The sequence below is a fragment of the Calypte anna genome, chromosome 1, assembly GCF_003957555.1.
Source record: "Calypte anna isolate BGI_N300 chromosome 1, bCalAnn1_v1.p, whole genome shotgun sequence".
NCBI classification, from domain to species: Eukaryota; Metazoa; Chordata; class Aves; order Apodiformes; family Trochilidae; genus Calypte; species Calypte anna.
Window position 1 is genome coordinate 85650919 of NC_044244.1, and position 21047 is coordinate 85671965.

The 21047-nt window shown below is 41.8% G+C and overlaps 1 protein-coding gene across 1 annotated transcript in view; it reads right to left on the reverse strand.

Annotated features, from left to right (window-relative positions):
• KPNA1 (karyopherin subunit alpha 1) overlaps positions 1-17500 on the reverse strand; it is a 52347-nt gene extending 34847 nt beyond the window's left edge. The window contains exons 1-4 of the mRNA XM_030459896.1: positions 17369-17500; positions 4841-4974; positions 2100-2207; positions 327-426 (exon numbers count right to left, since the gene is read on the reverse strand). Coding sequence (XP_030315756.1) covers positions 327-426; positions 2100-2207; positions 4841-4969 — 337 coding nt within the window. The 5' untranslated portion in view covers positions 4970-4974; positions 17369-17500. The remainder of the gene's footprint in view (positions 1-326; positions 427-2099; positions 2208-4840; positions 4975-17368) is intronic.
• Positions 17501-21047: the final 3547 nt, after the last annotated feature.

The following is a 21047-nucleotide window of genomic DNA, read 5'->3' on the forward strand; positions in this document are numbered from 1 at the left end:
GAAATTTAGGCAGATCAGCTTCACAGTAGAGGTTCTGCAGTCACTATGGCACACTCACATGCAGAGCTCAACTTCTGCAAAGCAGCATATTTGAGCCAAAGAGAAGCTGTCTATAATACTTACATTACAGACCAGAGATCACATCTGCATCAGTTAGTAGTTTTACACATTTCAATAACAAAATTAACTATTACATACACCTGACATTTCCCAAAACAGGGTTTCACTCAGAAATTTCTGTATTAAACTTAATCTTTATTGCTGTCAAAGTAAAAAGATATGCCAGGGATGCTTTTACATTTTTCTCCAATAATTTCAGCCCTTACCTTTAGAAAGAAGCTTCCGGAATTTCTGAGTGGCTGAAAGCTGCTGTTCTGGACTGTTGGAGAAAATCATCTCAATCATATCAGAGGTGATGACTGCACTCTAGGATTCAGGTGGGGGAGACAGCATGAGAGTGACAAAGAGGAAGAAGAAAATCTGGCATTAGTGGTAAAAAGGATACAACATTTGGTAAACTGGTATTAATTTTATCTTTTATTAAACAAAAACCTAGATAAGACCACTACTGACAGCAAAGTGAGTCATCACATATGTACACTTAATTAACCAGCATCATTCTTCAGTTTAGCCTTTCTCTTGGAAGCCAAAATTCAAATTTAACTTAGGCTATGGCAAAAAAATTACCCTTCAGAACCTCTCACTGATATTCTCTTCCCTTGTTTTCTAACTCCCCTCCTTTAAAATAAACATAAAATTGACAGCCTCAATGAAAAGTCATTTAAATTGGAATAGCAATTCCTGTTATCCAAGAATACCACTTTATATTATTGTTTAGATTTCTGCAATATGTAGGTTGTGTATCATTCTCTTACAACAAAATATCCAGGACCTGTCATTTTTAGAAGAGTTGACAAACCCAATGCTCGTCATAATTATCAGAATATTAAATTTTTCCCAATACTGCTCCAGTAAAGCAACTAAATTAAATCAGCGAACTTTTTTATGTCAGGTAAAATTTGACATTCTGTTCATCACACATGCAAAGCATAAGGAAATTAGTATTTTTTTCTTTTACCTCTTCTGATCTAAATCCTTACATAGAACTGATCCTAACTTATATAGAGAGACAGTGCTGAAAACACTTAAGCTTTGTCTGTAACAGCTGTCTAGCAGCTCCAACTTTTAAGACTTATTAAGAAATAAGTAGAATAGTAAACTGCATAATGCTAGTATCTATCACGATTAGATATCCTCCTTGTCTTACTTCATAACCATCTCATAATTTCATATAAGCTTCCACACCTATGATTAAATGGTATTTAGGCCTTGTCTGATGTTTAAAGACTATCTTGAAGAGTAAAACAATATATTACATTAGTGAACCACCATATCGCTTATATGCATCTCTGTTTCTCTATAAGGATGGTATAACCAACAACAGAAATCGAGCCTGGCCTGATTTCATCTGCAAACTCTAAACACAGACACAAGTGTGAAGATCAGTGGTTGGACCTTTCAGTGAGGACTGCACTTTGCTTATACCTCTCTGTTACAGCCTCAATGCTTTTTTCAAGCTTTGCTTTTCAAGGAGATGTCTGTGGTAAAGAAATAAGGAGAAAGTAGAAAACTCCAGATTCCACTCTAAGTTTTTTCTGTAGGATAAAATTCCAGCTTGGAAACAAATTTAAGGTCATATGCAGGTAGATAAGCCAGGTCTAGGTGTATTTTCAACCCCCCGGTTAGAAACTGTACCACCTGAAAGTCTATGTTTCAAGCACTAAGAATTTCATATTTTAAAACTCCAACAACTCCAGGCAGCAGTTGATAAAATCACCCATAATGGTGCACATCAAAATGAGAAATATCAGCTTGCCTGGAACAATGAAATTTTATTTAATTTTCTTGAAAGCAAATCCACTGAGCAAAGACTCATTCTATCCATAACATTTTTCTCTCAAGCAATATGTCCTAGGGAAGGCAGTTCCCTGAGACAGGTGTTTCAAGACACGTTTTTCTGATATTCCACTCCTCTCAAGTAACTGCACAACAGGCCTGATCAATTTCAGCAAATACTTTATTTCTTTCTAATCACTTACAGAAGTCATCTCCATGTTGTTCATCTGAGCCTCATGGAAGCCACCATCTGACATCCCTTCCTCCTCCGCTTCTTCCTCAGCTGTTGCAACATTTCGGCGTTTAAACAACTAAAGAGAGAAATATTTAATATATATTTAATAGAAAACATACACACATCATGTCACATTAGGCTGCAATAAAAGTGACATGGGCTATCACCTGAAAGAAGTTAATATACTGACTACTGGAGTCCTCCAGACAGCACATGAAGAAAGTTTAATCACGGAGTAAATGAAAGCAGCAATGTGCTAGACTACTGGTCACCAGCACTTCTGGAAAATCCTCATGCATTTTCCCTTCGCTTCTCTTCTTCACTGTCCCCCTCCATCTTATGAGCTATCACTACCTTCAAGACAATTGCTTTCTTGCTGCAGAATGGCAGAGGATGCTGGGACTGAAAGACCTTAACAACTGGACTCAGAGACCTTGAAGGTCTTTTCCAACAAGGTAATTCTGTGATTCTGTGACCTGAAGAATTGCTTCATGTAACAGATGTTCGTATAACACCTGCAGAGGCTGAAGAAATTTGAGTTGCTACAGAAGAGAGGACTTTCAAGGACGAGCACACAGGACCATTCTGAAGAAAGTATACTGGGGTGAACAGAATTTGGTTGCTGCCACTTAGAGAACATACCCAGTTTGAAATGTCATGAGGAGAGTTAGAGAGATCTTGTCCTATTGGAAGAAAGATTAGCAATTACAAGATGGACTTGGGGTGCTGCTGATTGGCCTGTAAAGTTCAGGAAATAAGACCCCAGCATCAAGCCAGGTCAGATTTGCACCACCATCAGACAGACGAGAGATTCTTAACACAGGCCTGCTGTTACTCTTCTCTCCAGATGGGGAGAAAACAATATGCAAAACTGCTTACAGCAAGCCTGTCAGTGATTGTAGCAGAGAGTGTTTTAAGTTTTGAAGACTCTGGCCTAGATGTACTAGCCTTGAAGCAAAAACAGCTAACAACTTTAAGAAGAATGTACCAGGCATAACAAAACCTTGGCAAAGAGTAAAGTATCGCATATTTTGCCTTTTAGTTAAGATTACAATAACCAATTAGAGGAGGCTTCATTCATTTGTCCTGGCAAGTGATAGGCATCCTTTCGGAATGTTGTTCCTTCTAAGCCACTGTATGATGTGCCTACATCATACAAACATGCTCAAATACATTCTTAAATTAAAACTGCAAAGTTCTGTGAAAATTCAGAGGCCTGACGTTGTTTTTGTGGGGTTGTTTTTTGCTTTCCCTAAGCCGAACAACATATACCACAAATACAAAAACCAGGGAATTCAAATAAAATTTTAATGACCTATGTGCCAAATCATAAAAGTGAAGAACTTGCACAAAGTCTGAAATTGCAGAGGTGCACATTCTGCCTGCAGGTCCACTTCTGTTCCAGTCAGTCCAGTTAGAACTAACAATTTTCTTTAACAGAAGGAAATATCACCACACACTTTATTTAGTCAGCCTGTGGTAATCAGGTTCAATGGAGGTCAGAGACAAAGATAAGACAGAAAATGACTAGTCATTTTCTTAATTTAGTAACAGCTTTACAAATAAGACCAATGTTCTCTGCTACCAGCAGTCTGGAAATGCTACCTGCAACTACTGCACAAAATCAACAAGCAGCACTGCAATTCCATCTCAGCCCCCAACTTTGCTTGAAAGTATCCAGTATTGATACTGTGAAAGTAACATCAAACAGAACACATTACAGACTTCACCTAACATTCCAAACACAAGTATATTACTATCTTCCTTTTTAACTCCAGAAACCTCAAAGCTGACAAGAAAGGCTTCATTATAACTTTGTTTTTAATTGAACCAGTCCCTTAAAGCTTCCAATGAAAACAACTAAGAACAAAGGGAAGAACTGTTCAGTGCTACTTGTTTTTATCAGACTAAGGTTTGTGTCATGTCTTGTCAGTGCTCCTATTTCCTGACTTAACCTGCAGAGCACCTGCCACTTTGCAATGTGAATGAAGTGCTAAGAACTACCAAGACACGAGCAGGTAGAGGAGTTTTGTTTGCAAGCATTTTTATCACACATTTTGCTTACACCTGTACCAAATCCACTACTCCAGGCACGAGCCTTATGGGCATAAACATAGCATGAATTTCTTAAATTTCATAAATGAACTGAAACTTAAAGACAGAGAACTGAGAAGAATCAGCTTAACAAACATTTTTCCCCTCCAGAAAATAATTACTGCAACTTGTGAAGGACTTGGTCAGACCTTCTCCTTCTCTTGTTCTAGTTGCAGTACTTCCTTCCATTTCATCCCAGCCTGACACTCTTTGAACAGAGTTTAGAGCCACTATAATTCAGATTAAAAAAAAAAAAAAAAAAAAAGTAAAACAACCCACCAAAAAAACCCAAAACAGACCATAAGCGAAACCATTCACTGCAAGGTCACACAGATTTGTCCAAATCACCTCTAAGCTGCTGTGGCTGACCTAAACACTTGAGTGAATAAGGAGCCCTCTAAGGTTTTGTAGAGCCTGCAGAAGAGGCAGTAAAGACTGCAAGTGACTCTTATTTCAGAATGACTATGTATTAATTTGGCAGAGCAGGAACAACTAAGAGGCCTGCCAACTAAGAGGAACAACTAAGAGGGGCCTAGGAGAAGCAAAGAGCCAAAAACTGTGTAAGAGAAGACTCTTTAAGGACTGGTTACAGTCATGGCAACTGTGGTACAGTACCTGTTCCTCTCTCTTTTGCTTCCGCAGCTGAAGGCCCTCTTCCTCTCGCCTGCGACGCATCTCATCGGGGTTTAGAGATTTGTTCTTGTAGCTCTTCAGTCGGAAATTCTCTTTTCCTGAGGTCGTCATGGTTCCTTTACAATGCAATTAAAAGGAGAAGTCAGAAAAGAAATAATCATCAACCATACATGTCTCCATCTCTTAATCTCTCTTGCCATGAACTTCCAGACACTGCCCCCTTATATCCTGACACACAACTTCCAGCCAGAAGATGTAAAGCAAAATTTCAAGGAATTATCACTTCAGTGTGCCAGTTCCTCACATTAGACCAACTAACTTTTGCTTTACTTGCTGAGGCTACAAGGCATGAATAAATCAAGTGTTTTCTAAGAAATAACTGAGATCTATAGGGCAGAGGATACAACCTGGGCTAAAAAGAAAGCAGCACTAATAAATATGAACATTTCAGGAAAGGAGCCAAATTATTATATTCCTGTCTTCAGTCAAAAGTGAAGGTGCTTTTTAGCTTAACTCACTTTGCAAGTCAGTACAGGACATTTTTGCACTCCAAATCCACATTTAAACTTAATTCAGCACAATTCTGTGTTCTTTCTATCCAGAAAACATCTACAAGAAAAACAAAACTGAGAGAGAAATTTCAGCTGTGCATGGTGTAACCACTGAAAATGTTCATTCCTGCAAAGACAGCACCGCTTTCTTATGCTCCTCCCCACCCCCAGCCTCTAATCCTGCCACTGGTAATGCAGAAGGGCCTTTTTTCAGGCTATGATTTCCAAGTACTGCCTTATGTAACTCAGTGGATCAGCATTTATGTCTACTCATAATGATTTTCACACGTACAATGCAGCACTTCGGAGTTACTTTAAATCAATAGCTATAAAACTGTGAAAAAAGATCTTCCCCTTAAATCACCAGGCTGTGGATCAGGTCTCTACTCTCAGTGCTCTATTCTGCTGTTACTGCTCCCCTTACATCCATCCTTTAAATCCAAAAACAATTGGGAACCAAATCCTCAACATCCCAGTAATTTCCATGTGCCTTCATACAGATGCAGAATCTCCAATATGTTGTAAATAACTGCAACTCTGTAATACAAAATTTAGGAAACTATGCTATATAAAAAGTTACTCCACAAGGCTTTTTTAAGCTCTTTCAAATACCCTAGGGTGATGTATTAAATACACTACCTCAAATTCCATAAGCACAGAATTCACCAGGTGATAAATTATCTCTGTGCACTTTAAAATGGAGTGAGTATACAGACTCTCAGCAGCACAGGTGTCCTATTTAAAATACATCAAATGTACAATTGAGTCTACTCTAACATCCTCTTCTTTCAGCTAGCACAAGGAGCTCTAAGAGATTTTATTTAGAAAAAACAAGCAAACAAAGGAAAAATTAGAGCCTCTCTTAAAGGTTGCTCGTACCTGACAACCATTTACAAGAATTCTGATGACCAGAACTGACCTTCATAGACAGCACTTTGGACATAATTTCAAGCGTTACTGTGTTCTGCCAGCTGAGATTTAAAAGACCACAAAGGGACATAAGACCACTGTATTCAAGATCAGACACAGACTAAACTGATTGCAAGATAAAAATCTCAGCATATAGGTAAACAATTCAGCAGCCTCATTCTGCTGAAAACAGCCTTCCTGAAATGGCTTTTTTTTAAATAAAGGTCCCTCAAAAAGATAAATCTCAGAATACCAGAAGTAGCCTTCATCATTTTTAACAGCTCAGAAACCCTGCATTTAGGTGTCTCAGCTTAGTATTCACATTTCCTGCCATATGCTTGGCAATAACATTTTCTTCCTATTTTTTTAAGTGACTACTACCTGTGTATTCAACATACAAATATTGGGGGAAGCCTTGGGTTGTAATGTAAAAGTTCAAGCTGACAAATAGTCAGAATACAATTTTTTTTTTCTGTTTCTAGAGCCCTTTTAGAGAAACATTTGATGCATTTTAGAATCAGCAAAATGAACTCAAACAACAGATGGACGACCAGGGCTAAAAGGACATGCCTAAGAGGAAAATAGCCACACTAGTCAATCTGCCCTTCAGCATGAGCACACACTGCTCTATACTGCAGCCCAGATAAGACCTCAGGCCTCCCATGACATTATTAATAATTCTCCATTTTCATGTGAAACACATCTTCTCAAATTTACAAAATTATATTTGCTTTTATTGGGCATTTGAGGACTTCTGTAGTTCCCATGAGCATTTCACACTTTCACTTACAATCTCTGAAAGTTCTTAAAAAAATCCTTGACAGTGAGCATCCTTATTCCTTATTACACGATTTCACCTAATTTCTGCTATGCAGCCGGCTCCATATGATGTTTCTAAGCATCAGTGACACCATCCAACTTAATCATCAGCAAGTTTCTTTAGCATACTCTTCCTTACTGTAATAATTTGCTTAGTTTCTTCCCATCTCCCAACTAGAATATTTATTCTAGCAAAATTGAAAGCAAAATTGAAAGGACTTTCATTTTCCACTTGGAACTCTATTTCCCCACTCCTGTTATGTTTTAGATTATCCTTTCATTTATTGAAAATAGAGGCAAAACATTTACCAGTTTCTCATTTGAATTGTGACTACCTCACATTTTTCTCACTCGCTTTATTTTTACAAGCTAAGAATTATATGCTGTTAATTATACTCTTTACAAGCTTTGGCTACATACTGTAGCTATGCTCATTCCTGACTTTCAAGATAGCTCACTTTGCTGACTAACCCTTTCTTTTATTTTCTGAGTAATCAGTACAGTTAAACCCTTTCAATGTAGTACATTGTGTTTTACTTGGGACTAAAGCCTTCCTACAAATTCCCACCAAATAACTGGGAAAACAGTTTCTTCTGTTAAAGGTGAAAAATTTAAGCCCCCTCTACCACTGAGAAGTTGCCAATTCAACTAGTAATGAGTTCAATTATTTATTTCATAGTAGTCTCTCACTGATAGTAAACAAAATCTCAACACTTAGCCAAATATCCATTTTATATACCTGCCTATCTAACCTGTGTAACTGTAAATTCAGTCATTTTCTAAAAGGAGTATTTATAATGCCCTTACTATCTCCTAAAATCAACTCTTTATCCATCATTATTCTACTAGTTCTCAGACAACTGGTGACAAATCCAATTACCATGTTCAGGATTTCATCTAGCCTGCATCTACTACTAGCATCTTTACACCTATTCAGTGTGATCGCATAAATTAAGTTTTTAGAATGAAAATATAACAAACCCATGTTAGTTGTTACAGTCAAACAAGGATTGTTTGCTACGAATCTCCTCTTCCATTTTTCAGGATGTAGCCTTTTTCCCCCAGATGAAGCCACAGAGGCAAGACAACTTCAAATTGCCTCACTGGTCTTCAGCTGCTTTGTTGTGGCTTAAATGAAAATCTGGTCACTTGAAACTCACCTGTGGTAATTTTTCATAGCAAACTGCAAACTCTGGATCTTCTCTGCACTATCAAAAATAATGCTACTTCTGATGAAAATCTGTGGTGGTTGTCATGGAAATGTTCTACTCATCTTTTCTTTCCTAAAGATAGCATAGTATTTTCCACATTTTTTGGATACTCCCATCTACAGATAAAAACCGCTGGTGGTCTAGTGAGGAGTCTCTACGGTGTATCCTTTGCTTTTTGTGCACCATTCAAACCCCACTGACAGTTTCTCCTCCATAGTTTGGCTGCCTTGAAAATACTAATCTTTATAAAATTATGAACATCACCTATTCCTGAATGGCTGCATTCACTAAGGAAATTATGAACCCCAAATTTTTCACTGCTCAAGGGAAGTACCCTATCAAGTGTGGATGTGTCCTGTGTACACATTTGTAATGCAGAAAATTACTGCATTTCACAGAATCATAGAATCATCCGGGATGGGTAGGACCTCTGAGATCATCAAGTCCAACCCTTAAACCACTATAACTGTGGTTACCAGACCATGGCACTGAGTGCCACATTCAGTCTCCTAAAAACCTCCGTGGACGGAGAATCCACCACCTCCTTGGGCAGCGCATTCCAATGCCTGACTGCCCTCTCTGTAAAGAATTTCTTCCCAGTATCTAACCTAAACCTCACCTGGCAGAGCTTAAGTCCATGCCCTCTTGTCTTACTGACAGCTACTTTAGAGAAGAGGGTGTAGCAAGGGGGGTGTCGGTTTCCTTTCAGGGAGTTGTAGAGAGTGATGAAGTACAAGAATTGTACTCCTTGTTCATGAAGTACAAGAATTTCAGAGGTACTAGGAAACAGAGTCATTTACTGCAATGACCTACCTTGTCCCAAGTAATCATCTAGATGGGAACAAAAATGAACTCCCTGCCTTCTTAAATCAGATATCACTACCACTAGACTTAAGAGCTTTGCTAGAAGGAATGCCATGTGACTAATACTCTTGGCTATTCCACATGTTAGAGGTATCCAGATGTAAAAATAAAGGCTTTACAAATCAAGCCTGCATAACAGTATATATAACTCATATCACTGAAACTAAGATTACCATATACATTGTTGATATTAAAGATTGCTAAAAAAAAACTTTTCTGCTTTGGAATTATAACTGGGGGGAAAAAACCAAAACAATGTATTTCAGAAGCACGGATCTGTCAAAGAAATTCTGCCTTCTAACAGGAATATATTGAGATAGAAATACTTGAAAGTGAAGGCAGAAAAAAATGGTAACTTGAAGATCCATGATCCAACATACTACCACCCTATGTTTTCTAAATAACAGAGGCAGTTGTCAGAAATGACACAGTTGTGAGAGCTACTATGCTGGCAAACTGCTGTTTCTCCTTTAGATTGCTGCCAGAAACATAGCAAAAGGATATGAGAGGCATTATTGGCTCTAAAAGGACAACCTCTGTTGGAAATGGCACTGTCAAGATGGAATTCCAAGCAGTGAGAAAAGCTGGAATTATTCAAGGCAAGGAATGGTTTAGCTACACCTACAAATACTTAACCTTCAAGGAGGTTTTTGTTTGTTAATTGGCTCTGTCACAGGACTCGATATCCTAGAGAATTAGAGTTTCCTTACAATCATGCTGCTTGACATCACTCCAAATACCATCAGCACAGCCTGTACATATTTTGGAGCAATTCAGTGACATCTGATTACAGGATGCGTCTTCTGACACTCAATACAATTTAAAAAACTACCCTGAAAGCAGCACTTGGTTATTCATTAGTCTAACCAACACACTCCCACATTTTATGGGAGCCAGCATTTTGGCCACAAATGTTTGAGTTTTTTTCTTCTTCTTTTCTTTTTGTGAAGTTGCTCTAATTTGCTTTTTGCCAGTTATAGGGCAACAGGTTCAGGATGCTTACAGACATATTTAAATTTTGCAGAAATTAAATATCAGCATTATTGGAGGTGACAGACAATGAAAGGTCTTCATAATAAAACCATGAACAACACATGGCATAGAATGATAAAAATATCACATAGGAATTATGCTCTTTCCCTGGGAAAAATCTTCTAGAGCAACATCCTACATCTGCCATTACCTTAGAGACATGAAAACACATCCACCAAGTCTCTACACTGTTAACACATATTAGATGAAGAAAAAAGAAAATAAAGAAAACCAGCAGACTGACTTTCTTCACTGTCACCTCCCGTTGTTTGAAAAGCTGGCTCAATCAGATACACCATTTGGTGAGGCTATCTTCTTATTTTGCAAAATTACTTGACAAAGCATATAGGATTACAGGGGTCTATGTCCATCAACAAAAATACTCATAACACCTGGTGGTCAGGTGTGTTACTTCCTATTTTCAATTATCTTCAGACTAGCCTAGGACATCTGTAGGAAAGGATATTTAACCACGTCAATTACAAAAGCTCTTGTCCAAGCACAATAGAGTACATTTCTAAAAGCTTTGCTTAACTTTCTCTAGTTGTAAAATGGAATTGGGAAGCATGTCTCACATATACTATAAAATTAAGAACTACAGTATTTGGAAACGCCTGCAAAGTAAGTTTTGCTGATAATCTATCAAAATGTAATACTAACAGGGAAATAATATGAACATGTGCATTTCATTTTCTGCTGTTGGGCAAATTCTCAACAACAGGCCCAAGGGTTATCCACTAGGAGGAATAAGAGACTTAAGTTTATGGAGAACAGCAAGAATCCCCATGACACAAGAATGATGGAGAAGAAACAGAACTAACATCCTCTGCTATCCAGAAGGCCAGAAGATTAAAGGAGCTTCAAACGGAACATAGCATTGGTAGCTAAAACCAGATAGCACATACTGCCTTGAAACAGGATTCAGACTTGTAGGAACCTTCTGTCAAAAACTGGAAGCAGCAAAGGGACTCCTTCCCTGAATTGCTGCCCATCTCTATCTTTCAAATCCATTTTCTCATGCAGGTTTCCTAGTATCAGGGGTTTTTTTTCATGCTCAGTAGTTGTCCTTAAATTAACAAGTGCTTCTGTTCTAGCACCTTTATAAACACATGAAATAGCACAGAAAGTATTAATCCACTTAATCTATTCCAAGTTCAGCGTGTTCTAGTTCTTTGACCACTTGACAAGTTGGACTTCTACTTGCCCAGAACCAGGCCAATCTTAAGACTTGGGACAGTTAATATAAGGTCTGAAAAGACATGCAATTTTGCACAATATGGTACATGAAATTATAGACTACTTTAAAAGTTCAACACTGACTGCTTTTCTAATATAAAAGACATGCTGAACAATACTGCTGATGTCTGGCTTTTAGGGATGTCACATTTCAGCAATATAATCTCATCTTCCACAAAAAAACAGGGCAAAAGTGTGTTTAAATAAAAATAAACAATATCTACATAAAAATTACTGGTTTTCAACATTACTAATCTTGAAGGACCAACTGATTATACCCCCAAGTAACATTCAAAAGGATTTCCTGTGTTCACAAATACTAGGGATTTTTAAGAGACATGCAAGTCAGGCCAAAACCAGTTGGCCAGGCCCCCGATCTTCCTTTTTCACACTAAAAAAACCCACAGAAGCAAAACCAAACAAACAAATTCAAAGAAGCACAGCTAAGGTTGAAGAAAAAAACAAAACAAAACAAAAACCACCACTGAAAGAAATAAAATTACTTCACACATGATCATGTCTCAAAAACTGATTTGGTACATCAGCCTTTACTACTTAGGTAGGTGTGCTGACAGCCATGCAACTGGTCACTTAAGTCAGTCTTAAGGTTTATGGGGTTGCGGTTTTTTCAAGAAACACCACTGAAAATACTAAATCGTAATCACTTAGAAGATCTACTGGAAAATAGTTTTACCAAAGGCAATGAGGAGAAGAAAAAAATTTAAATCAATTAAAGGTTATACACTGTATATTTATTATAACCAAGGTACTTCCAAGATGTTTGAATTCCATTTTTAAAAGGTCAGTTTTGACTTGATTAAGAGTGTAAGAAATGCCAACTCACAAAGCCAGGTCAATTTAAAAGGAAAACAAATTCATTAACTGAGCCTTCTGACTAAAGTTAACACAAAATTCCTTTACTGCATTCAACGTCATTATAGTGCAATGAATTTGTTTAGATGAGGAGAAAAAACCAAAACATAACAGAACTACCCTGATTTCTATAACCTCTCAGTCCACAATCAACCTGAAACAAAAAAGTTCCCACAAGCCGTAAAACAAAGCACCTAGTGAGGAGGAATTAAAATCTTTAGCCACAAGGATTATATTAACATTAAGAGCAAAAATAGCTTCACTTTAATGTGCCCATCTACACAAAATAACATAAGCTATTATTGCTGTGTGCCAAACAAAAATATGTTTTTATTTTAAAGCCATAATTCATTTTTATTTTAGATTATAACACATATTCCCTGCACTTAGAGAATGAGCTAACCCACAATGTATTTTCTGTAAGATCATATCTAAAAACAGCAGTGATGTGTAAATCTGTTAAAAAAAAAAAAGTTATTACGTCTTAACATTCCCTAAACATTCTTTATAAGCAACAAGAGCGCACCTTTCCTCACTTTGTATCATGAAAATAAGCAATCGCATACACTTTAAAACAAACTAAGTTAAAAATAAACTGATTTATTAAGTCAACTTCGTAGTTTCAAGCAACCTTTGGTTGGGATTGTGAATGCTAGAAGGCACTAAAAGCAAACCTACTTCATGCCTTCCTTCCCTGATGACAAATCTGCCTTCAACAAATTTATTGGCTACTGTGACTCAGCATTATGGCAGATGTGTGAGCAAAAGCACAGAACAACAGTAAGTCAAAATTCTACTGATTTCATACTAGCTTTCAATATCAACAACCAAAACAGTCACATAATACTGATTTATCAGCCACATCAAGCCAAAACCCACAAGAACTTTAAAGCTTGATGACTGACACTGCTGCCACTCTGCCGCCCTCATCCCATTTACACCTAACATCCCACACACACCCAAAGCTTTTTTGGAATTCAACACAGAGCACAATCATTCAGACACCCCTTTTCCTTTGTGAACAGTTTGCGATATAGAAAAATTTTTAATTTTGCAATATAGAAAAAAAGGTAAAACAATATGACACAGGCAGTTAGAGAGGTGATTGTGTGGATGCATCCTCAATCTTTGAAGAGGCAATCAAGAACCACATCACAACAGTCTAATACTGATCACACTCTTATCTGACTTAAACTGTGGTTTGTGTGCCTTCAAAAGGCGTTTTTTGTTCGGCAAAATGACATTTTCACATATAAACAGGTGAATTTTCTTTCAAGTAGAAACTTAGCACTAGATTTGGTAGGCTTACATGCCTTCTTTGGAGAGAAATATATTCAGGATGTTTAGCCATAGGACATTAATATCTAAAATCAGCATATCAGTTATGTATAATCTTAACGAAAAAGTATATAAGTCATGCTGATTTGTTTCTCAGAGAATATAGGAGCCTTTCTGCTGAGCCTGGCAAGCAGTCTGAACTACCAAATAATACTTTCAGCAACTGGTGACAAGCTATAGCTTAAGTATTATGGCATACTCTTACAAGTCGGAATGTATTACTCTCTATCTACATTCAGAAGCACAATCACTTTTCTTTCCATTCTAATGCTTTTAACTTCTGCCTCCTCATGACACCAAGCATTAATTATGTTTCAAGAAATTATTCACTTCATCCCAATTTCAAATCTCTTCTGTGTCACTGAACTCCATTTACTTTCATCTTACATGAAAGTATCAACAGAAGTGATAATGTGATGTCCAATCTTCCATTACTTACTACCACTTTTTTGTACCCTCCTACAACTGAAAACCCTTTTAAACCAGTTCTAGTGTAAGGACATTTAATGTCTGTTACCTCCCCTAGACTACTTCGTTTTATGCTCATAATGAGTTACTAAGGCTGCACAGCATTTGATGCAGTTCAAGACATTCATGAGGAAGCATAATGTAATTTCCAAGCCTACAGTTCTACAGACTTTATATTTACCACTGATTTTCAGTAAGGAATGTGCTTAAAATTACCTTTGCTGGTTTTATACAGTTCCTCTAACTACTTCAAAATATTTAAAAGGCCCAGTATTTCCACATCCTTTGCATCCTACTAATGGTGCTTTTAGTCTTCAGAACACCACATTAATTCTTGAAAAAAACAAAGCATTTTAAACTATTACTTGCTAGGTAGACTTCAAAAACTACAGCAGACTAAGGATGGATTTTTATTCCCAAGCAGAAAAAAAAATTTCTTGCTATCATATGGCTGCCCCTTACCTCTGCAATTTATATCATAATTTTTTCATTAGTATTATTGTATAATTTGAACAAGGATTCCATTAGGCTTCAGCCCCTTAGTATGAAGCTGGATAATTTTTCAGCTTCCACTCTTGTTCTCTGAAAAAAAAAGAGGTGGTCTGGACTTTCTAACTTGTTTGTCAATTACATCATTCCAGAACCTCCTGCTTAGATAGTGCAGCCACTCACAATACTTCATCAAGGGAGTAATTCCTTTAACATATTTTAGTTTTCCTTATTTGCTTATAGCTCGCTAGGCTTCTTCATACCTCTGTTCTCTTTGGCCCTCAAAGTATTTAAACTCTTAATTAAAATTTATCTATCTGCTGCTCCTCTTCTATTTCACCTTAAGTTTCCAATTCACATTAAATCCCCTAGCCCTAGTTCACATCACTTTTTTTCATCTCCTATACTTCATGCTTTTTCACATAGACTGTATTTCCACTTCAAGGTACTATTTCCTTCTGTGTTCCTAAGAATATGAACACATATTCCTGTCTTTTGCCCCCTCCTGGACTTTAAAAACACTTCAAAAGAAAAATTGTGCAGTTTCATGAAGAGATGAACAGAAAGATACCAAGGCAAACCAGACACAGCTTGTTCAATCAGAGAGAAAAAGCAAACAAACACCAAAAACACACAAACAAACCACCACAAACTTAAAAAAAAAATTAAAACACTGAAGCTGAAATAAACTATCACTCTTGTTAAACATTTACACTTAAAAGTTCTTTAGAACCTTTCAGAAACTGCTACAACATCTGACTGTAGTACTTTCAGTTCTCATAGTTCTTTTGCTAAGTTCTACTGACATGGGCTGTCTGCTATTTTTCCCTTTCTAAAAGGACTGAACTGTGACTTCTTCTGGAACCAGTGCGCAGCTGAAGATATGTGCAAGCCAGTTCTGAAGATATCAACACAGGAAGCAGTAACATCAGAAGAAAATCAATTGATGGCACACTGACAGCAAAAGGTACATCCTGGGTACAAGGTAGCAATGTGACAAAGGCTCTGTTTAGAAGGCTGGGGTTTGGTTTTTTTGGGGGGGAGGAGAGGGGTTTAATCCCAAGCTCCTCAACCAGCTACATCTCCTGGAAGTGAAGCATCACAGCATCTATTTGAAAAATTATTACAAGGGAACCCATTCTAAGAAAAGCCTCCACCTTGCTTGTCATCTTATCTCACCATGCCTCAGGCTACTCTTAGTTTTCCCTGTGCCTATGGGTATGTCTAAAGTGTAATTAAAAGGTGCAACCACAGTTCAAGAAGAAACAAACCTGTTTTCAATGAGCTAGTTCACATGTCAATGCACGTGGTAATGTTGCAGGCAGAGATACATCATGAAGTTACAATAAAAACATGAACAGATCAACTAAAGGTTATTTCTATTCAAACTTTTAATATACACACTGTTCTATTATCTGTTCTGCTCCTAATTATTAACTGCCATATGTATACAGAAAATAGCTTTTACAAACCCTAGTTTCTAGGAGTAAAGTTGCTATCCCATTTCGGGATAGTCCCTAGACATACCCCAACAACTCTTTCGATAACATCAAGCAGCTAGAGCAGAAAACACATCAGCTAACAAAAAAATGCAGAGAAGCAGCAGCTTGGATAAAGGGACTACTAAACACAACCATTCAGCACCATTTGGGAATTCTGCAGAAACAGCAGCCCGGTATTTTCACAGCTCATGACCTATCTTTTCAGCCTGAAGTTTCAGTTTTCATGAAACGCCCTCAAGAGGCAAAGCTTAAAAACCATCATTACATGTGTTCTTGCAGGAGCAATACAAATTTAAACACTATGAACGGGACGAGTTTCTGCTGGGTGTAAGGTCTCTGGAGACATCATGACAGCTGCAAGCGGCCACCACTGCGAACTCTTCATCACTTAAAGGCAGAGATAACGTGGCTGGGATAACGTGAGGCTGCGGGGCCACGTTTGCGGGAAGGTGATGTCGTTTTCGTAACATCAACTAAGATCACCGTGAGGAAAACACAACACCAAAAAGCCAAACCGGAGAAGCTTGGGAGACCCGGGAGAAAGTTTCCCTTCTCCCCGCTCGCCACCCCGCGCTGCCTCTCCTCACACACACCCCGTCCCGCCAAAGAACAACACGGCCAATCCCGCCGGAGCGCAGCGGCACCGGTGAGGCCCCTCCGTGGGACGCGGACCCGTCCGACCCCCCCCAGCCATCCCGCCGACTGCCGAAGCCGGAGCGCGGCTCTTCCACAGGGGGCAGCCGGTGGCCACCCGCACAATCACCGCCGCCCCGCCCGGGCTACCGGGGGAGAAGGAGTCCTGCCCGCCGCCCTCCCGCTCCCCAGGCGCCCCGGAGCTCCCTCCCGTACCTTTCCCTCCGGTTCGCCGGGGCGCGCGGCAGGACACCGGCCCCAGCCCACGCGCGCGGCTCCCGCCGCGCCAACCGACTCCGCCCCGCCCCGCCCGCGAGGCCGCCGCCTGTTGCACGCGCGGAACCCGGGGTCTCCCGCGGCCGGCGGCACCCCCGGGCCGGGCCTCCAGCGGCTCGGGCTCAGGCACCCCCCACTCCGACCCCCTGCGGGGAGCCGCTCCTCTTCCCGCGGTCGGCGCGGCCCCCCTCTCCGCCCGGCTGCCGTTATTCCCCTCTGCCGGCTCGGGCCCGAGAGAGAAGGGGTCCCCGCTCCCGGCGGCGCGATCGGCGTCGTTCTGGCCCTCCCCCCCGCCGCCCCCCTCCGTACCTGCTGCCGGCGCGGCCCGGCCCGGCGCGGCCCCGCGCTGTCTCCTCTCGGACCCGAGGCGCGCGAGCGCCGCTCCCTCCCGACCTCCCTGCGCAGCGCTGGCTGGCGACGGCAGCGCGCATGCGCCCAGCGAGTGCGCAGCTTCCGGCCGCACCGCAGCGCCCTCTGGGAAGGAGAGCCCTTTCCGGCAGCCCCGGGGGCCAAGCGAGGCCAACGCTACCGATTGCGGCAGCCGCCCCTCGCTTGGCAGCGGCGCCATCCTCAGGGCGGCGGGGGCTGCCGGAGGACGCCCCGGGAAGACTACAGCTCCCGCCATGCAGCGCGCCCCCGCGCAGCCGCAAGCGGGGTGCACCGCCCCTGCCGGGACAGCCGCAGTGCGCCCCGGGGCATGCTGGGAGCTGTAGTCCGGCGGGCGGTGCCGCAGCAGCCGGGAGGGTGTGAGGAGGGGGCGCCGCCTTCCCGCAGGGCAGGTGGCGGGCACCCGGGATGGTCGCAAGCCGGGAGAAGGGGGCGATGGAGGCTGGGCGTTGCCCCACGGAGCAGGGCGGTGTTAGGCCGCCGATCTGCCGCCTGTCAGCGCTGCCGCAAGGGAGTTTCGTGACAGGCAGCGGTAAAAGTGACAGAGACCCCTCCGGTGGCTTTTACAGCCCGGGATAACCTAACGAGCTGATGTTCCTGCTTTAATTAATGCTGCCTGCGTTGCGGGTTACCCAGCGAGGGCCTCGGTGCCACCGCAAACTGCGTTAGTGCAAGCGAAGCGCTGGTGCCCGCTGCGGGGTGCGGGTGTAAAGCGAAGCCATTCCGCAGCTCCGCGGGTGATGTTGGTACGGTCGGCAGGCTGAAGGCAGCGGAGTGGCGGTAATCGATGCAGGTGGCGATCGCGGCTTTCACAGCTGTCACAAAAAGCCACGGGAGCTGCTCGTTTAACCCTGGTACTTGTTGAGAGAGGTACAGACCTCAGGTGTTACGCTAAAAGCTCTTCTGCACGCCCACAAAGGAGCATAAGGGAGACAACGTTGAGAGGGGGAGCCCGGACAGCACCTTCTGAGCTGCTCCCAGGCCCATCCCAGGAGCCACCAGTCCACCAAAGTCCCAGCTCCAGATGCCCAGAGGGGCGCGATGGCAGGCAGGAACCCAAATTAGGGACAAAGAGGAAGGGGCAGCCTGTCCAGGCTTCTTCCAGGGCTGTGCCAGGGGAGCCTCAGCCCCAGAGGAGCTTTAGGGCTGGAGGGGTTACTGCCTACAGGGGCGTGAGGCACACAATGGGATGCAGGGGAAGAGCATTTGGGGATAGTGCAGAGCTTACGAGGACACTGGCACTGCCTTTGTTCGTGTGAGTGCTCTGTGTGGCCAGCTGTTACTTGTGTGCCCATCCATGTATGCATCTGTGTGTGTGTGCACCTGCGGGGGAAATAAGCACCAAGCTTATTAGAGGGTGGCTGGGGGAGGAACCCAAGGCAGGAAAGGAAGTTTAGGTGATTTCTGGAGGAATGTGTGTGAGAAAACAGAATAAAAAAGGCCATGTAAAACCATGTAAATGGTTTGCAATGGTTTGGCCATGCTCCACGCCTGGTCAGTGCAGCCTGTCCCATCTTCCCATTGATCTCCTTCCTCCCTGCCCTTGGCGAGGGATTCACCTTACCACATGCAGGGGGTGTGGTGGGTCTGTATGCTAGTGTCTGGGACTTGGGTCTGTGTGCCCATGGGGCAGCCCCTGGCTTGGGCATGAGTGGCAGCGAGGATGTAGCGAGGAGCAAAGGGCCAGGAGGGGGATGCGAGGGAGAAGCTGGCTGCCAGGGGAACTGGGGGAGTCCTGGCAGCTGTCAAAGGGGCAGGGAGACACAGGGGTCCCTGGGGGCAAGACCACCACGGGGAATTTTTGTACTGGGGGATGTGGGGCCTGGAGAGGCTGGGATTGAGGGGCAGCTATTGGGTGGACCCACTGAGCACAGTGCTTGCAGGAGCCGTGCTGTATATATGTGTGTGTCAGCAGCACACCTCATTCCTGCCAAGCCAGAGGCAGGGGGTGTGAAGAGGCCACTGGCACCACCTTTGTTCCTGTGTTTGCTCTGTGTAGCCAGATGTTATCTGTGTGCCTGTCCCATGTATATGTGTGCATTTGTGATTGTGTGCACCTGCCAGGAAAATAAGCTCAGCCTAGCTCCTTGGTTTGGCCTGAGGACACAGAGCTGCAGCAGCCTCACCTCTCCCAGACTGCCAGATCCAGCCCAATTTTACCATATCACTAGATATGCATATTTGCATAGGTATCATATGTATACATATATGTATACAATATACATATCATATACATATAGATAGATATATTTGATAGGGCTCCTATAATAGCACAGTATTTCTACCCACAGAATTGAGATAAGAGCAGGAGGCAACAGCTGTCTCTCAAAGCATTTGCATAAAAGACATAAGAGTTACACTGTCCTTTCAGAGATTTCACATTTCTCACACACCACCAGTAAGCACATCTATAGTGCAGTAGGATGTGTGGTTACAGTACTGGTTGGCATTCCTGAGATGAGTCAAATTAGCCCAGGTAAGGGTGGCATCAGAGATAGGCAAGTTCTGCTTTTGCTGAGAGCATTCTGAGGTGCATAATACAATGGTGTGCTGCAGGTACAAGGCTGAATTCCTGTTTTGCATCACCTTCTCTCCACCATGTACAAGTATTCAGGGATGGTGAAGTACATTAATTCTGTATGTCTTGTGATACCCTGCCCTAAAAGGCCATCACAGGTAATGCCTTTTTGCAGTACAGTCATCACCTACAGGCAAGGATTTACAAAGCTCAGAGGGCTTGTGTTATGTGAGGCTGCCGAGGGCAGGCTGTTCGAGTCTGTGTGATCACCAAGCAACACATAGAAGCAGTAAAAAGCACCACCAGAGTTCAGACTGTCTGGAAACATGGAGATCTAAAACCAGCCTGACATCAGTTGCCAGTAGCATTAAGTGAGAAGGCAGCTTCATTTCTGACACCACCTACTTCTGAAACCACAACTATTTTAATAATTTACATTAATTCAGCTAGAAGGTGTTTACTCCTAAACCAGTAATATAAATTTTGAGAAGAATTTTTTTCTTCATATAAATTTGAGGCATACAAGCAGCATGTTTTTAAACACAGTGTAAAAATAACAACAACACCGAAGGCTGAAGAATGACTCTGAACTGGGGGGGGGCCGTGGGGAGGAGGGGTAATGAGGGGTGGAAGTGGACAGGATAAACAGATCAGCGACCATGTTGTGACTGGGTGAAATTCAGGTTTAGGCATATTACCACTGACCTCTTTTTTCCCCAGTACAATGGAATGAAAACGGTATCGTGATAATACAGCCCTCTCTTTAAAAGGCCACAGAGACAGGCTGGTAACCATATTTAGCACTACTAAATTATGATTGGCAGCAGCAAGCCTTGGTTGTTGCCTACTGACATTTTGTTCAGACCTAAAAATGAAAGCACAGTTCCCTGCACTGTTTCAAATGATGAGAGTCACCAGGGACTCACAGGGAAAGAGAAAGATAAGGCAAAGCAACAAGTTCATCATAACTTAGGATCTCAGAGCCACGACTGCCAAAGCCAAAAGGCGGTGTTCTGTCTTTCTGAGGTGCTGAAAAGTCATCACACACAGCAGCAGCAAGCAGGGTCAAAAGGGGTGTCTTTG